This window comes from Kickxella alabastrina, assembly GCF_025024165.1.
Source record: "Kickxella alabastrina strain RSA 675 chromosome Unknown BX661scaffold_16, whole genome shotgun sequence".
Lineage (NCBI taxonomy): Eukaryota > Fungi > Kickxellomycota > Kickxellomycetes > Kickxellales > Kickxellaceae > Kickxella > Kickxella alabastrina.
The window spans coordinates 169,158-185,699 of record NW_026251487.1 but is presented as its reverse complement, the minus strand read 5'-3'; the positions used below and the strand labels follow the sequence as shown (position 1 = coordinate 185,699).

At 50.8% G+C, this 16,542-nt stretch overlaps 6 protein-coding genes across 6 annotated transcripts; 4 read left to right on the top strand and 2 right to left on the bottom strand.

Moving 5' to 3' along the window:
• Nucleotides 1-660: 660 nt before the first annotated feature.
• Nucleotides 661-1,242, top strand: BX661DRAFT_171972 (uncharacterized protein; the record flags this gene model as incomplete). The annotated part of the gene is made up of 1 exon (XM_051533746.1): nt 661-1,242. One exon carries the CDS (start codon nt 661-663, stop codon nt 1,240-1,242), a length of 582 nt encoding a protein of 193 aa, XP_051390547.1.
• Nucleotides 1,138-2,129, top strand: BX661DRAFT_38726 (uncharacterized protein). Its single transcript, XM_051539122.1, has one exon. The coding sequence runs from the start codon at nt 1,349-1,351 to the stop codon at nt 1,886-1,888; it is 540 nt and encodes a 179-aa protein (XP_051390546.1). The 5' UTR covers nt 1,138-1,348; the 3' UTR covers nt 1,889-2,129.
• Nucleotides 2,130-2,501: 372 nt separating this feature from the next.
• BX661DRAFT_184627 (Hsp70 protein-domain-containing protein) lies at nt 2,502-4,311 on the top strand. The gene is made up of 3 exons (XM_051536558.1): nt 2,502-3,415; nt 3,475-3,631; nt 3,658-4,311. The coding sequence occupies exons 1-3, from the start codon at nt 2,585-2,587 to the stop codon at nt 4,212-4,214; spliced, it is 1,545 nt and encodes a 514-aa protein (XP_051390545.1). The 5' UTR covers nt 2,502-2,584; the 3' UTR covers nt 4,215-4,311.
• Nucleotides 4,312-4,682: 371 nt separating this feature from the next.
• BX661DRAFT_184626 (kinase-like domain-containing protein) lies at nt 4,683-6,900 on the top strand. The gene is made up of 3 exons (XM_051536557.1): nt 4,683-5,579; nt 5,633-5,751; nt 5,799-6,900. Exons 1-3 carry the CDS (start codon nt 4,834-4,836, stop codon nt 6,455-6,457), a joined length of 1,524 nt encoding a protein of 507 aa, XP_051390544.1. The 5' UTR covers nt 4,683-4,833; the 3' UTR covers nt 6,458-6,900.
• A 540-nt stretch (nt 6,901-7,440) lies between these two features.
• On the bottom strand, nt 7,441-10,454 carry BX661DRAFT_171969 (uncharacterized protein; the record flags this gene model as incomplete). Its single annotated transcript, XM_051533745.1, has 3 exons — nt 7,441-8,440; nt 8,664-9,750; nt 10,358-10,454. The coding sequence occupies 3 exons, from the start codon at nt 10,452-10,454 to the stop codon at nt 7,441-7,443; spliced, it is 2,184 nt and encodes a 727-aa protein (XP_051390543.1).
• Nucleotides 10,455-10,866: 412 nt separating this feature from the next.
• On the bottom strand, nt 10,867-13,630 carry BX661DRAFT_214453 (uncharacterized protein; the record flags this gene model as incomplete). Its single annotated transcript, XM_051538750.1, has 2 exons — nt 10,867-11,922; nt 11,946-13,630. 2 exons carry the CDS (start codon nt 13,628-13,630, stop codon nt 11,307-11,309), a joined length of 2,301 nt encoding a protein of 766 aa, XP_051390542.1. The 3' UTR covers nt 10,867-11,306.
• Between the last annotated feature and the right edge of the window lie 2,912 nt (nt 13,631-16,542).

Genomic DNA, 16,542 nt, shown 5'->3' with positions numbered 1-16,542 from the left:
AGGGAGGGCGGAGGAGAGGCGCGGAAAAAGGAGGGAGATGCACAACACAAAGGGAAAAAAGTGATGGCGGCGGGCATTGCGCCGCGTTGCTCCTTTATAAATACCTGGTCATTTTTTCATCTTTTTTGCTCTCTTCCCCTTTTTTCCGCTCTAATAACTTTCCACATTTTTCTTACTATAGCTCTGCCAAACCCTTCTATTTCTTCCACTAATACTTTTTTGTATATCCAAAACTAGGTTACTTTTTTTTTAACATACTTGTTTCATAGTCTACTCACTGAGTATTTTTCAACACTTTCTGTACCAACAAACCAACCCCTTTCACACACACACACCTACCCAAAAATCAAGCTAGCTAGCTGCTTACCATATCTTCAAGCATCTTTCACACTGCTTAAGCGAGTGTAAAACATCCTAGTCTTCCAATAGCAACATCAACATACCTCACCCCTCCGGGCAATAAAGAAAGCATATTGCATAAATTAATTTGTGCAGTTTTTCTAGCGACCGAGACAAAAAAGAACTACATTATTTCACGCTCTCCCCCTCTTTGTCCAGTCGTCCTCCACGTCGTATGCGCATATAGTCGGATTCATATTTCTGCATAAACAACCCCCCATTCGAGATTCCTCAATTCTTTAAAAAAAAAGAACTCAAATCATGTCGGCCCGAGTACCCACTGCTTTCCGTCCTCTTGAGACCAACAAATCATTTGGTGTTTTTGAGGCGCCCGTCCCCAGACGCACAGCCACAGCCGCGCCCTCGTCCATCTACTATGGCACAGGCAGCAGCATCGACACGGACTCGTACGCGCAAGAGCGCATGCAGCTGCTGTCCAGACTTGAGCAGCGCTGGTACCCAGTGCGTCCCAGCACATGCAACCCTCGCAGCAGCAGCGACTGTGCTCAACCCATTCCACGCAGAAGCTACCCGTCCTCGTTTTCGGGCATGAATAGCGCCGGAACCAGCCGCCCGTCGTCGTCCAGCTCCCAGGTTGACCTGTTTGCCGCGGAGGATGCCGCGTGCATGGAGCTGCGTGGGATCTTTGGAAACAGCGAGTTTACCGGCTCTGCTTCGCGCTCGTCATCGGCCAACTCGTCAATCATGGATGTCTCGTCGAGATCGTTTGACAGCGACATGGGTCTTTTCCCGCTGGAGGAGATTATCGTTTGCCCTCAGACCCCTCCCATGCGCTCGCATAACCCAGTGCCGCTCAATACTGGGTTTGGTCGCGGATACTGAGACCCTGTAAAAATGGCGGTTGCTTGGCCTTGTCTTTGCACGGAAAGATGGTGTTTTTTGTTTATTGTGGGGGAGCGGTTGACTCCCATTATTCTCCTCTGCGAGGATGACGGCGCAAAAGCCGCTCCCACACCTCGGGCCTTGTGTATACTTATTGCCCACCCCAACCCCCTTCTTTCTTTGCGCTGTCTTGTATTATGTGTTTGTTTGGTTTCTTTTGTGCGGGCTAATTTTTCTTTGTTTCGCTCTGCGATCCGCTGGAGGAAAAAAAACTGTAGTGCATTTTCATCCTGCCTTCTCTGCTCGCGCGTGCGGGGAGAGGAGGGGGGCATGGTTTGTTCTTTCATTTAATGGAGAATGGAACGTGTGGTATTTTTGGTGCATTAATTTGTCTTGTGGGGTGTATTTTATTATCCGTTTCTTTTTTGTACAAATTGTCCCACAGCAATATTTTTCATTCATTTTTATTCCCAGTACTCTTGCACTATGGATACTGTGGCATGGTCACAAATGTTTTAGTCTTATTTTTGTCATTTTTTACTCATTTCACGTCTTCATCACACCCCCTTTCCCCCTCCGCTTATCACTTAATTCTCTCGCCATCAAAAGAGCACCAGCATCAAACCAGCCAACGCACGTAAAATAGCCACCAACCTGGCTCTTCTCTTAACACAAACACAAAACGCACGCACCACCTCTTTGTTCAACCTGGGCCGTATTCTGATCTCTAGCTTTTTAAGTGTCTTATTTTTTATATTTTGTTTGCATATAATACCTTCTCTCTTTTTTACTCGTGAGGCTTGTAAATAACACAATCCTAAGCCAAAATGTAAATGTAATGAAATAAATAAGTGACAAATGAAATATGAATTATGAATTATGAGGTTTGAGATAGTGATGTTCATTGTTATCGTTGTTGGCACGTACACAATGCATGTGTATATATGTGCGTGTAAATCCAATTGAGTCGATGCGGATACGGATGCAGATCAGATAGTCCGATCGAGTTCTGTTCCATTCCGTTTTGTTCCGTCTGGGCCGCATTTTATTTTATTTTATTTAATTTTACAGCACATTTGCACTATTACTGTTTTGATCGGCGTTGATTTGATCCAAAAACTTTTTTTCTTTCTTCAATTGGTTTTTACCCCCAACCAAAATTTTCCATCCGTTTTTTTTTTTTGCTAGGCAGTCACACCAGCGCAAGCTATCAAAGCAAAGGGCAAAAAAATACTTTTTTGCAATTTATCAATTTTAGCAGTACCTTTTATTTATTTTTTTCTTCTAGACACACTAAAAGTGACAAAAAAACCTTCAAATTTAACACCAACCAATCTGTAAAATGGCTGCTGTTTCAAAGACGTACATCGGGCTGAGCTTGGGTAACCACAACTCGGTTATTGCTATCATCAACAAGGACCACCGGGCCGAAGTAATTGCCAACGAAGATGGCGAGCACAAGACGCCCACTTACGTTGCGTTCTCGGGCGAAGAGGAATACCACGGATCTCAGGCCAAGCACCAGTTCGTGCGCAACGCGCAAAACACAATCATGGGATTCCGTGACCTCCTCGGCAAGACATTTGCCCCCGAGATGAACCAGCTGCACCCAGGATTTGCTCGGATCGAGGATAGCGAGGGAAAGCCCGTCTTTGTCATTGAGACCGAGAACGACAACGGCGAGACCCAGAAACTGCGTCTTTCGGCGCACGAAGTTACCGTCCGGTACTTGGCCAGACTGCGCACTACGGCCGAGGATTACTTGGGCCGGAAGATCGAGGGCGCTGTGTTGGCCCTGCCGGTGTCGTTCACGAAGGAGCAGAAGGAGTCTGTGGCGGCGGCTTGCGAGGAGGCCGGCTTGCCCCTGCTGCAACTCATTGCCGAGCCCATTGCCGCTGCCATGCAGTACGGTGTTGGCAAGGGTGCGTCGCACGTGGATGCCAAGGATACCCTTGCCCTGGTTGTCGATGTCGGAGGCACTGGCTCCGATGTCACCCTTGTGGCTGCCCGCGGTGGCCTGTACACTATTGTTGGCAGCACCCACACTGATGCCGTCAGCGGCGACATCGTTGATGACGTCCTGGTCAAGCACTTTGCCGGCGAGTTCAAGCGCCAGTACAACATCGATGTGCTCCAGGGCAACCCCAAGGCTGTGCGCAAGATGAAGGAGTCTGTGGAATACACCAAGCGCACTCTGAGCTCCGCTGCCTCCGCCCCCTGTGCCGTCGAGAGCCTGGCGAGGGCCTGGACTTTAACGGATCGATCCAGCGCACACGCTTCGATATCATGAGCGGCAAGGTGTACACCCCCCTGCTGGAGTCCATCGAGAAGGTCATTGCTGACGCTGGCTACACCCCGGCGCAGGTCGACCAGGTTCTCCTGTGCGGCGGTGCTGCGCGCCTCCGCAAGCTGCAGTCCCGCATTGCCGGTTCTTCCCTGAGACCACCGAGGTGCGCGACGAGGGCGAGCTTGACGAGGTCATTGCGGCCGGATGCGCGGAGCAGGCCGCCCTGATTGCCCAGGGCAGCGTGGTGGCCCCCAAGGAGGCTGCGGCGGCGGAGGATTTGGCCGTTGAGGCGTTGGCTAAGCCCCTGGGCATTCAGCTCGGCGAGGACAGCTTTGTCCCTGTGCTGCTCCAGGACACCCCCCTGCCGGCGTCCCGCTCGGTCAAGGTCGCGTTGCCCCATGGCCAGAAGCGCGCCTATGTTGCCGTTGCTGAGGGCGAGGCTGTTGCCCCTAAGCCTGAGGAGGATGACGAGGACGACGAGGAGGAGGAGGAGCAGGAGGAGCAGGCTGCTCTTCCCCTGTTCCGCCCCGCCAAGCTCCTGGCCGAAATGGTCCTGGAGCTCGACCAGGCTGATGAGAACACCCGTGTTGTCATCACGTTCTTTGTCGGCACTGACAGGAAGCTCACCGTCACTGCATCAGAGCCTGTCTCCGGCAAGTCCATCACTGCTGAGATCCCCCAGTAAAAAAATAAAAATAAAGCCTTATTACTTAGCATCTTCTATAGAAGTACATAATTTTTTTCTAAATTTTTTTTCTGAATCGAGCATATTTCAATATCCCCAGTTTTTTTCTTCTTTTCTTTTTTTTGTTGGTAAATGCGCCTATTTCCATCATCTCGGTGCCAATGTGTAGAGAGCTCTTTTTGGTGGCGGATTGTGCGTGACCAACTCTGGTGATGTCTGCTAGTGAGTATAAAATGATGTCATTCGCCTTTTCTCTTCCTTTTTTGCTTGTTTGCTAAAGCAGTGTTATGCAGAGGCTGGTAGGGCGAATTTTGCCATTGGCGATGACACGCATATGATTTTGACTGCCATTTTGCATTTTTGCGTTTTGTGTTGCTTTTTGCATTGTTTTTTTTTGCGTCGTCCCAATGGGCTTATAAATGCATGGGGGGAGGGGAAGGAATTGTTTGCGAAAAAAGTGCTTTTCTGTTTCCCCCAAAAATTTTCAAGATTTTTTCATTGTTTTTTATACTTTACTACTACTGTGCACTACTAATACTCTATTTGTCCAACAAAAAACATTTACACATATATACCGCACATCATCGCTTTATAGATTTTCATTTCCCAATCAACTACAATGTCTACCGGTCCCTCGCCCCTGTTTATGCCTCTGCAAGCGTCTCCACGCCTGGTCGCGCAGATGACCGGGCTGAGCCTGAGCCAAAGCCAGCTCGAAGTATCGCAGCAGCACAACCTCAAACGCATGCTACGGCGCATCCGCGCGTCGCGCCAAAAGACCATTACCACGTCCCCGCGCATCATCCGCCGCTCAAGCACACGCCGCCGCATGCCCTCCATCAGCCTCCCTTCCTCCGCCATACCGGCCGCCACAGCCAACAAGCCTGCCGTGGACCAGGACAATAGCAGCGAGTGGAGCGACGACAGAGAAGACGACGATGACGCGGCATTGCGCCAGATGGATATCTCCATGGATATCTCGGACAACCCGCCAGCAGACGTATTGAGCGAGCGCATCGCCACCTTGTTCAACCAGGTGTTTGCACCGCATGAGGAGATCCATGGGGAACACGTGCGCGCGAGCCGACTGAGCGGCGCAATGACCAACTGCGTGTACATGGTTGAGATTATCCCGGCGCCCACCCTGGCCTCCTCATCCACCAGCGCGCATGTGCGCCGGTGGACCCGGAACAAGCCGCAAGAAGGTCCTGTGCAATTGCCTGCCAAGTACCTTCTGCGGGTGTACGGTGCGGGCGTGGACGAGTTCTTGTCGCGCGAAAAGGAGCTCTACTGGCTGGCGCAATTGACATCCTTGGGGTTCGGGCCCAGGCTCTATGGAATTTTCGGCAACGGCCGCCTGGAGGAGTACCTGGAGAGCACGACCTGGGCAGAGACGACATGCGCGAATCATCGACTAGCAAGCAAATCGCCCGCAGAATGTGCGAGCTCCATAGCCTGGTCAGCTACTACCGGCCATTCGATTCGCGTGGCCATCATCACAGGCAGCAGCAACAGCAGCGGCCTGGCATTGATCTCAGTGGCACCCTGAGCTGTGGAATAACGTTGACTCGTGGATGCGCCTAGTGCATGCAAAATGGGACCGCGTCCTCCAAGCCTGCTCGCGCAACCCACAGTGCCTCGACATTCTCGAGCACTGGACCCGCGTACAGCAAGTCGCTGCCACCCTGCGCCAGCTAACGGAGGCCCGAGGCTTCCCCATAGTATTCGCCCACGACGACCTCCAATACGGCAATATCCTGCGCCTGCGCGACACCGGCGAGCTTGTTGTTGTCGATTTTGAGTATGCCGGATACAACTACCGCGGCTTTGACATTGCCAATCACTTCTGCGAATGGATGGCAGACTACCACCATGTGAAGCACCCGCATTTGCTTAATGAGAGTGCGTATCCGGATAAGAACCAGCGCGAGGGATTTTTGCGCACGTATGTTAAGGCCAAGGCCTTCTTGGACGCCAACATGAAGGCTGATGTTGGGCTGGTTGAGAGCGACGATGTGAGGCATATTGAGCTGAGAGAGATTAAACTGGGCGACGCGAGAATTGCTGAGGAGGTTGCTAGGCTGGAGGATGAGGTCGCGTTGTTTGTGCCTGCGTCCCACTTGCATTGGGGTGTTTGGGGCCTGCTGCAGGCTTGCTCCAGTGACATCGACTTTGATTATGTCGCATATGCTACCCAGCGCCTATCCATATTCCTCAGGCTTGTCTCGCAGATGAAAAAATAAATATTAAAAAAATGTATAGAATGATATCGGGGGGTTTTTTTGTTATTAAAACCCAGTGAAAGAAAAATTAGTTGTGAACGAAAGTGAAAAAAGTAAGAGGAGTGTGATAAAAAAATACACCTCCAAGCACACAAAGAGAAGAAAAGAAAAAAGAGAAGAAAAAAATTTAGAGATTGTGTTATTGTTTTTTGCTAAACCACGAAGTGATCCGGGTGCCCAGGCTCTTAAACACTCCAGTTCTTGACCCAGCACCATTAATCCGCGATGCCGACGATACAGCGGAAAACACCGACCTCGGCGACAGCCCGCCCAACCTCGTGGCCTCCTCCTTGGTCTTCTGATGTTTCGTAACCAGCATTGACTCGGACACAGAGTCAAACGTCGGTTTAATTACCGTTGACCCAGGCGAATGCGCATCCATATGCAGACACTTGGCACTCGCATTTGATCTGCTGCCGGGCATTGAAATAGACCGACGCAAGCTATTGGTGATCCGCTGGTACTGAAGGGACGACTTTGGCTGTGGCTGTGGCTGCGGCTGCTGCTGAGCTACCGGTTCTTGCTCCTGCTTGCCATCGGCCTCGGCGTGTGTGACTGCTGGCGAAGACACGGTAGTATTGTTCTCGTCCAGAGTGGACAACAGGGATGCTCCAAATACGAGCCTGTTGGGATCCGCACTCAGCATACCCGTGAACTCCGGACCGTCATCTACATCCCCAAATCAATACCCTGCATAAAATCCTTCACCCCCGAACTCCCACTCACCGACGACCGGTTCGAATCCGACTTGTGCTTAGTCGGCGCCAGCTCATTAATCGCATCCTCAACATCCTGCGCGCCCAACCCATCACCCACAACCCTATTCCCAATGCCATCCGCAAACTCGCCACTCTCACTATTGCCGCCTTCGCCCAGAATCGGCTGTTGCTGTTGCTGTTGAATCGAATCATTTATATCGGTGCCTGAATCTGCAAACGTTCCTGTTACAGGGATACCGCTGTTCTGGAACTGCTTGCTGCACCAGAAACACCGCTGCTTGCCACATAGTAGCTGACCGGCCGGTCCCACTCCTTATCATTCAGTACTTTCTCCGCCGCCGCGTACACTGCCCCGGCAAGATCAAAGTCGCTCGAACTTCCACTGCAACTCTGCCTGTCCGCGTTTACATCGGTCTCCTGAATACCACTGTCCGCCGTACCACTGTCGTTGCTATTGTTACTGGTGCTACTATCGCGCTTTTGTGGAAGCTGCGCATTCTCCTCATCAATGGGCTCGATGGCTGTGGTGGTAATGGCAGCCGAGGCAATGGCGGCAGAGGCTGCGGCAAAAGCAGCAGTGGCAAAATCAGTGGCCGTAATTGCCCCGATATCCTGGTTGGAGACACTGCGCGCTTCGTCAACGTTGCTCGAGTCGTCCGACAAGGCGGCTGGAGCAGCGACATCCTCGATGGCGGATTCCACGGGCTCCGCGCCACCCTCAGCAACAGCAATAGCAACATCAATAGCAACAGTATCTGGCTTATCGGCTTCAGCAACGACTGCATCAGTCTTTACTGCGCTTGCCTCTGCATCAGCATCAACCTTGACATCGGCCTTGACATCGGACTCTACTGCGATGTCAGTCTCAATTGCAGGCGCAAAAATCTTTGGCACAAACGCCAGCGACGACTTGCATCTAAACCTCAGCTGTTCGACAGCATTGGGCAATGGCGCCACCGTTGCCACACATCCAACCTCAGCGTCTCCATTCCCAATATCGACGCTCTCCGACCTACTGTTATCACGATGAGCAGCGGGCACCGGAACAGGCTTGAACGTGCTGTACCGGACATTGCTACTGCCCTCATCCTTGATCTCCACCAGATCCTCCTTGGAAACAGCAACGGCAACGACAACAGCGGCCGAGACACTGGTAAATGCACCGACTGAAAAACGCCCAACCTTGGACTCAGACGCCCCTGGCCATTTGCCATCCCCGACAAGCCTATCGGGGCTGGTGGGTCACTGTGGACAACACCAGCGGCGGCACCAGCAACACTGGCAGAGAGAACGTTGTTTCCGCCGTGGCCTCCGCAAGAGCCTTCTGGAACGGAACCTGCTTCAAAAGCTCAAACCCACAGGTACTATCAGACGTAGTGGGCCTTGAAGCATAGCTACCCAGCGGCGTGCAAGTAGACACCTTCTGGGTTCCGCGGGTCAAACTATACATGGTGACTTCAATGAGTAGCTCGTAGGAGAACAGGAGGAAATGTCCCGGGATAATATGCGTCGACACCGGCACATTCGTATGCACATTGGCGCTGCACGACCGGTTCCCTGATGTCTTGGTTGTCATTGAGCGAATAATCCCACTATCGCGCTTAGCCAGACCACCGCCCTCGGCGCCCATCTCGCTGACCTGCGACGCATTAGTCACAGAGGATGCGCTGGCCTGCTGACTCATGCTCAGCGAGCAAGCGGACGCTGCCGCCGCCGATGCCGCGTTAGCCGCCAGCCCGACCGCAATATTCGTCAGCTTGAGCGGATTCACCTGGCCAATCTCAATATACCGGCACCAGAGCACATCGGACTCGTCGGATTCCGACGGCGGCCGTGCAGATGCCGGGCGGGACCCACTGGCGATAAACTCAGCGGTCTCCGCCGAACTGAACGTCCGGCGCATCCGGCACTCCACGCGCTGCCGCAGCTGGCTCTCAGCCTTGCGGATCGTGCGGTTGGACTTTAGGCACTCGATATGTACGCCGCCGACAACCTGATCACCCGGCATATAGTCGGTCTGCGACAAAGTGACTCGTGTCACCAGGCACTCCTTCCCGCGATCATCATACCCTGTGCGCGTCACTGGCGCCAGCAAAATAGGCGACGGCTGGCAATTGAGCAACGGCACGAAGGATACGGGCTCGGAAACACGCCCCACTACGGTCTCATTGGGACCAACCAACCATCCAACAATATGGTAAGCTATTTCAAAACTCTGCGACGGAGCCGATACGCACACGCTCTTGACAGCTGTCGGGTAGTTGGCGCAGGGAAAGGCAATTGAAAATGGAAGGTTCATGTCTGAGGTGTCCTTGGCATTGTCGTCGCTCTTCACTTCCTTGCTCTGCTGCCATACCACAAGGCGCTCGTCAAAGTAAACTTTGTTCAGCGCGCGCACGCCCTTGCGCGGCTGCAGCCCATCTAGACTGTCATCGTCGTAGTCCTCCAGCGTCCCGCCAACTACCTCGACACCGCGGTACTGGACCTCAACACGCTCAACACCCTCGAATGCACCCTCAGAGACCAACACATGACCTATCGAGAATAATCAAAAGCAACAACAAAAAAGCTCGTAACAATGTTTTGAATAAGCGCGTCTCAATGAGAAGTAAAATAAAAATAGCAACAAAAAAAACACACAATGCTTATATATTTTTTGTGCCTCACTAGCCCAAATGAAAAGTAACCAAAAAAGGAGGCTTTTCATTAATTTATTCAAGCAAAATGAAAAATGAAAAACGCTTCACATTGTCCTTGTTGGTTGAAAACCCAAGGACGCATCCGAATAACTCTTTTTTCCAAAGCACACAATAGGAGACTGTTTCGCTGCGTATTACCAGCTCAGCTCCCTTGGGTGTTTTGTTGTTTATTGCATTCATCATTGACAGTGAAGGAGAGTTGTGACAGAAAGAAGGGAGAGTAATAGGAGGTGAAAAATGAAAAAGGCACCCACACATTAATATGCCAAAGTGCCACAGTCCAAAAAAGCCTAAAAAAGTGTGTGAAAGTGTGTATCCAAAAAATAAACAATGAACGAGCAAAGATATTTGTTATGTTGATGGCCTGACAAAAAAGAAGAGAGGGTTAGGAAATGAGGAGGATCTTCCCATTTGCAAAAAAAAAGTGATGCCATTATATTTACCTGTTAGTATTCTGTCGGGGCCAGGAGCACCGGCCGTTCCGTCCTCCTGAGGCAATACAACCACCCGGATTTTATCGCTCTGCTGCAGTTGCGACATGACTACGGGGGTGGGTGGAAAGGAAGAGTAGGAACCAAGTTACAAAAGGAGCGTTCACAGTACGTTAAAGTAATAAAAAATTGTGCGTTAAAGTACAGAAATGAAAATATTCGGATATGTAAAAAAAGGGTAGCAATAACAAAAAAATAAAGGAACGTTTAGAGTGAAAAGAAAAAAGATAGAGAGAGGGAAGGGGAAGGGGAAGGAGGAAGGAGAAGAGAAAAAGGATGCAACTCACAAGAAAGAAATGACGAACAAGAAGCAAAATAAAAAAGAATAATATGGCGTAGAGGTAGACCAAAAGAAGAAATAGAGATGAAAAAAAGAAAAGGGCGCAAAAAAAAGGTATAAGAACAAAAAAAACAATTGAAATGGCCTGGGAAGCATTCGTTCAAATACATTGAAAATGAGCGCTTTGAATTTTGTTGATGCATTTTGGAAACCCGAAGCACAAAAAACTCGCTTACAGAAAAAAACCACTTGCAGTGCCTAAAACCAGTTTCGGTTCAGCAGGGTAAAAAAAAATAAGTAAGCGGGCCCGTGGTCTCCAAAATAGCCCACACATTTATTATTGCGTGTGATGCATTTTGTGGGTTCAGCCTTTTTTTTCCAATGTCGATCTCCACTGATAATTTTTGATCGTCGCTACGACACACAACAATGCAAGAAAAAATCAAAATACAAGACGAGGCCCCGCCTCGCTCGTTGCGAGCCCGTCTTTGCACTGCCATTGCGTGTCAAAACCGACCTTGCTGTGATCAAAAAATGAAAGAGAGACGAGGGGTGTCAATGCAGTAAAATAAATAAATTGGGGAGTTGGTCGTGAAAAAAGGGAGGATTGGAGGCGACATTTTAGCAACGCAGGTAAATGTTCTGAAGCGCACTCAAGGCCCGCTGTGCATGCTCCATCTCCTCGCGAATCTCTGCGTTCTCAGCGCGCAGCCTCGCCAGCTGCACCCTCGCCATTGCGCGGTCGCCCTTGATGACAGATGCGCTGGCTGTATCCTCGAACGCCAGCATCTGCCACTTGTCATCACTGACATCCATATCGCCGCTCTCCTGGATCCGCGGGAGCGCCTGCTGGAAGTCCGACGAAAGCGCTGCCTGCTGCTGCGGATGCTGCGACGTGGCTGACGGCGGGCCTGGGCGCAGCCCAAGGCTGGAGCGCCGATCCGAAAGCAGCTGCCCAAAGTTCGCCGGCTGAGCGCCTGAGGGGTCGCGGCCACCGCCCTGCGGCATCGCTCCCCCGGCCAGCGAAATGGCATCGTTAAAATTATCGGCGGCCGCGCACGCAGTCACGGGCGAAAGCGACCATGCCGATCCAGAATCTGCCGCCGTGCCCAGCATCGACATTGATGCGCCCTGCGACTCATCGTGTGCCGCCGACAACGCCGATGTGCGCCCATGCTCGGCAAAGGTGTTGTTGGCTGAGCCGCCGCCGCAAACGACGCTGCAGCGGCTGCCAGGCCTATAGGCGCCGCTGGTGCTGACGCTCGCTGCTCATGCTGCTGCGCGGCGTTGGGCGAGTACACGTTGCCCGACGCCATGGATGCACGCGATGCGCGACGGAACTCCATGTAGCCAAAGCCGTCCCGCGACCAGTCAAATGAGTGGTCGCCCTCGTCGCTGAATACGTCGCTGTCATCGTCAATCCAGTCAGCCATGGCGTCGACCTCAGCCCTGCTGGGCCCGACGACTCCGCTGGCCACGCCGCCAGCCGAGCCGGGCTTTGCCTTTTCTGCTGCTGTTGGCGCAGAAGAAGCCTGATGCGAAAGCAGCCGCGCCACGCCGCGCTCGCCCAACAGATACTGGAGGCATTCCTCACGGCAGTCGGCAATGTTAGCGGTCTCAGTGGCCTCGCGGAACACTTGGTCGGTCTGCGCTACGTGGTAGTAGTGCACGCGCTTGTCCCACTCAATGTCCTTGAGCGACATCGGCAGCTCCTGGAGCATGGCCCGCAGGCCGCTGTTTTCAAAGAAAATGTCGTCAGCGGGTATGCCAGAACACATTGACCCTGAGAGGCTGGACAACCCCGGCCTGCCCAGCGCTGCCTTTCCTGGGGTTGTCCAGAGCAGCTGGGGCGACAGAACTCCATCGCCGGCCGCTTCGGCCTCGTCGGCGGCCGCCTGCTCCGCCAGCCGCGCTGCCCTGCGCGCCCGCAGTCGCTCCTTCTTCATGTGCAGCTCGGCAATATTCGAATTACTCGCACCGGGCCGCAGCCCACGCGCCTCCACCCCACTGTGCAGCCGCCGGCGCTGCTCCATCAAAGCGCTGCTTTTGTCATCCGGCCCTGCTCCCACAGTGGCAGCGCGGCGGCGAGGGCTGTACATGCCGCTCGCCTCCTCCCTAATCACCAAATCATTCTGGATGCGCAGCCCCAGCCCCTCGCAATCAGACCCAATGCTCAAGCTCAGCGTACTCACGGTGCTAGACGTATCCGGGCGCACCTGCTTCTGCGGCTGCTGTTGCTGCTGCTGTCTCTGACGCAAGGTTTGCTGCTGTGCCGGATTCTGTGACCCTGCACCAACATCAAACCTGGTCGGCGTCTTAGGAGATGTAAACGCATTCTGCGCCTCGGTTTCGCGGCGCGTGTCCTGCACCTTCTGAAGCAAGCGCTCAATGCGCTCGGTGCAAGCTTCAACGGGCATATACGGGTCGGGCGACACGTACCCAGCTCCCCGGTACCGCTCAGACCGTGCCGACAATGGAGTGGCCTGCGTTGTGGTCGCCCTCTGTCTGCTATAAAAACTGTTGTCATTCTGCTCTGACCTGCCGGTGATAATCCGAAGCCCCAGGTTCATGTCCGCCGTTGCACGAGTGGGACTGCCGTACCTCTGAGCAAAACTGGACTCGTCTACATTTGCCGCGCGCCCTGCAGACTCATATCTCCCTGCCTGCTCATTAGCTGGGGCTCTGAACGGCCTGCCCGCATACGTCTGCGCCCGCATTTTGAATTCTGCCTGGGAATTATTATGGTCGGCTGCACACTGCGCGTCATCACCACCGTCGCTGTCATCCTTTTCCTGCAAAGTGTTGACCGGAAACTCGCAGACCTCGTCGGCTCTTGCACATGTCTCTGCTGTGGCTCTGCCTGCTGTGAGGGTGCTACAAAGCTGCCTATCGGGCTCTGCGTTGGAAACCAGAACGCCTTCTCGAACACGGTTGTTATTTGACATGGCTTCGCTTGCGTTGCCCTGCTGCTGCTGCTGCTGTTGTTGTTCTTTGGATATGGAATGCTTGTGTATAGTGGGAGATGGGGGCACGTGCTGTCGCTTCTGTTGGGTGCACGCACAGGCGAAATTGACGGATGCCCCGATGATTGACCCTCCCTCTCTGCGCTTGTGGGTATGACCATGTGTGTGCTGCTGCTGCGCAAACGCGAATCCTTGGGTCCAGACAGCTTCTCCGCCCACGCAATGGTTGTACACAATTGCCCTGGGCTGTGTCGTCAACTGCCTGGTGTGCTTGTTGCAGGTTGCGACGCACATTTTCACTGACGCTTTTACTGGGGCTGGTAAAGGACCTGTTTTTCGCTAATTTGATGCTGTTTTGGCCCCTGTCCTCACGGGGTTTCGGCCCACAATAGTGCCTGAGATGGCCGGCATTGCGCCCATTTGCTCTGGAGTTATCATTGGAAGAGGAGGGACTATGCTGAAAATATTGGAGTATTTGTAGTGCCAAAAATGCTTTCAAAAAAATGAGAGAAAAAATATAGCAAGAGCGTGTGCGTGTGTATGTGTGTGAGAAAATTGCTGCGCGTCGTGTTATATATGCCGACCAAGCAAAGGAACAAATTTCATTAAGCCACAATGAACAACCCTCAAGGGCGGCTTGTTTTGCTTGCGAGCTTCTAGGAGTAAATGATATTTTTCATTTCTATCACTTTTTTATTATTGGCGCGCGGTTAAAGGGAGACCGCACGATGTCTGAAACCAACCCAAATAAACAAATAAACAATGAGTTCCGGGCGGCAGCAAACCATCAATGAAAAAACTGCTCCAACTGTTTATATTTTCCAAATAAAGGCTTAGCTGTGGTCTCTGGCAAAGGCATGTCAAATAAAACAGCAAGAGACTGCGGTTGACCACACCCACACAAAATTGGAACATAGAAAAGGGGGAGAAGAGTATGTAGTTTGAGGGAACAAAGATGTGTCGAAATGCTAGCTTTGTCTTTAATTACAATGACCTTACTGCCTCGTAATAAAGGGAATGCAAAAGGAGGGGTTAACATAAAAACAAATTGCACAGTTTTGGCTTGTACTTACTGGGCGGTACGCACTCACTGTTGCGTCTGATAATATTAGAAATAGCCGCCAGAGACGACGAGCTGATCTGAACCTCCTCTGATCATGCTTGAACCCCTTTTCTCGCTCGGATCCGGAATCCGCGTAAACTCCCTCCCTCCACCTGCTGTGGCTCCGGCTCTGTCAACACTATGCACCTATCACTAGCGAAAAACGTCTCGGCTGTGACACTTTGGCACTTTGCGCTTAAATTCGGAATTTCAGAATGCGACTTTTGCAAAGTGGGGAGTTGGGGAGGCTTGGGTGACTGCGGTGAAATGAGGCTCTCCAGCTTTGAAAGTCCCGGCGGATAAGAGACACTGGGCCATTATTGGCTGAGGTGGGTCTTATTGGGCGCAGCACAGGTGTCTTCCGCACTAAAACTGAAGGCCGCCTTTGGGTGGAATTCATTATAGATGATATGTGAGAAGTGAAGAAAGAGTGGGCGTGAGGTGTTATTGTTTGTTATTTCTGGTAAGAACCAAAAGAACGAAGGCACAATACAAGAACGAGAACAAGAACTAGGTCAAAAAAAGGACGTGCACAAATACTTTCTTGCTGTCCTCAACTTGTTTTACACGTGGCGTGCGGCCATCAATAAAAAAGTATTGAGTGACATTATGCATACCAATTCCTTTGTGTAAATCTTAAATGTTTTGAAAAAATATAGACATGGCTGACACTTTATTTGTGGTTGACACTAGGTTTACTATATTTAATAATATTGCGGGTGTCATGGAAACAATGCTTTCGAGCACCAATGAAGTGACCACTTATGCCTCCCAATCTTTAAAATATACATGACAAAGAACGCAAGTGAAACCGATCGCTCGAGCTCGGACGTAGGTTCAGGCTCTGGTTTGGGCACATAACTGGATTTAGATTTAGCTTCAAAGTTAACCTTGGGCTCATGCTCTGGTTCAGACTGGCATTGTGCTGTGACTGGGAATAAGACTGTGGTCTGGCTCAAACCCTGACCCCGACTCTGACTCTGACCCCGACCCAACTCTGGTTCGGTGCTATTTTTGTTCTCTGGATCACGGCTGGCAGGGCTCATATTGCAATTATAAAGTCTAAAAAAGTTAAGGTAAATTTTAAATTGTAGATTTGAAAAAGATACAAACCTATGTTTGCCAGTTTGTATTTATACTTGTGAAAATGATACTCGCATATATTTATCTATCAAAATCACTATATTGGTGAAATGCGCATATATGAGCCATTTAGGACAGTCCATGAAAATAAATCAGGCTAAATAAAACAGTTGAATCATGGTTCAATTATTGCTTGATTAGCAAATTTATGTTTCAATATTCAACTTTTTAAAAGTATAAACAAGAATAAATAACATGCGTGTATTATAAAGATATTTCTTTATGTATTCATTGTTTTATTTTTACATTAATCTATACACCTCAACATACAAGCACACTTGGCATATATCGATGCATTGTGGAAAGGACTTACCCTTAAGAATTGCAGATTTGACATTTGCTATTTGACAGAACAGCAAACAATTTGTAAAGATAGCACAATAAAAAACATGCTGCCACAATGTAGAATTTGTGCATTAAGCTTGGATCTAGACATGCAGCGCATTGAATCCCCATTTAAATAATTTGTGTGCATATAATATATATAAAGGTTCATCTAATCATTCGTATATTTTAATGATGTAAAGATAAAATATGTAAGCAATTAATTGCTCTTGATTTGAAATCTTATAAAATCGAATGGTCAATATACAAAGCGGAAGCCTGGCTTGTCAAACCCATCTGCTGCTGTTGGTGTTAAATAAGGTTC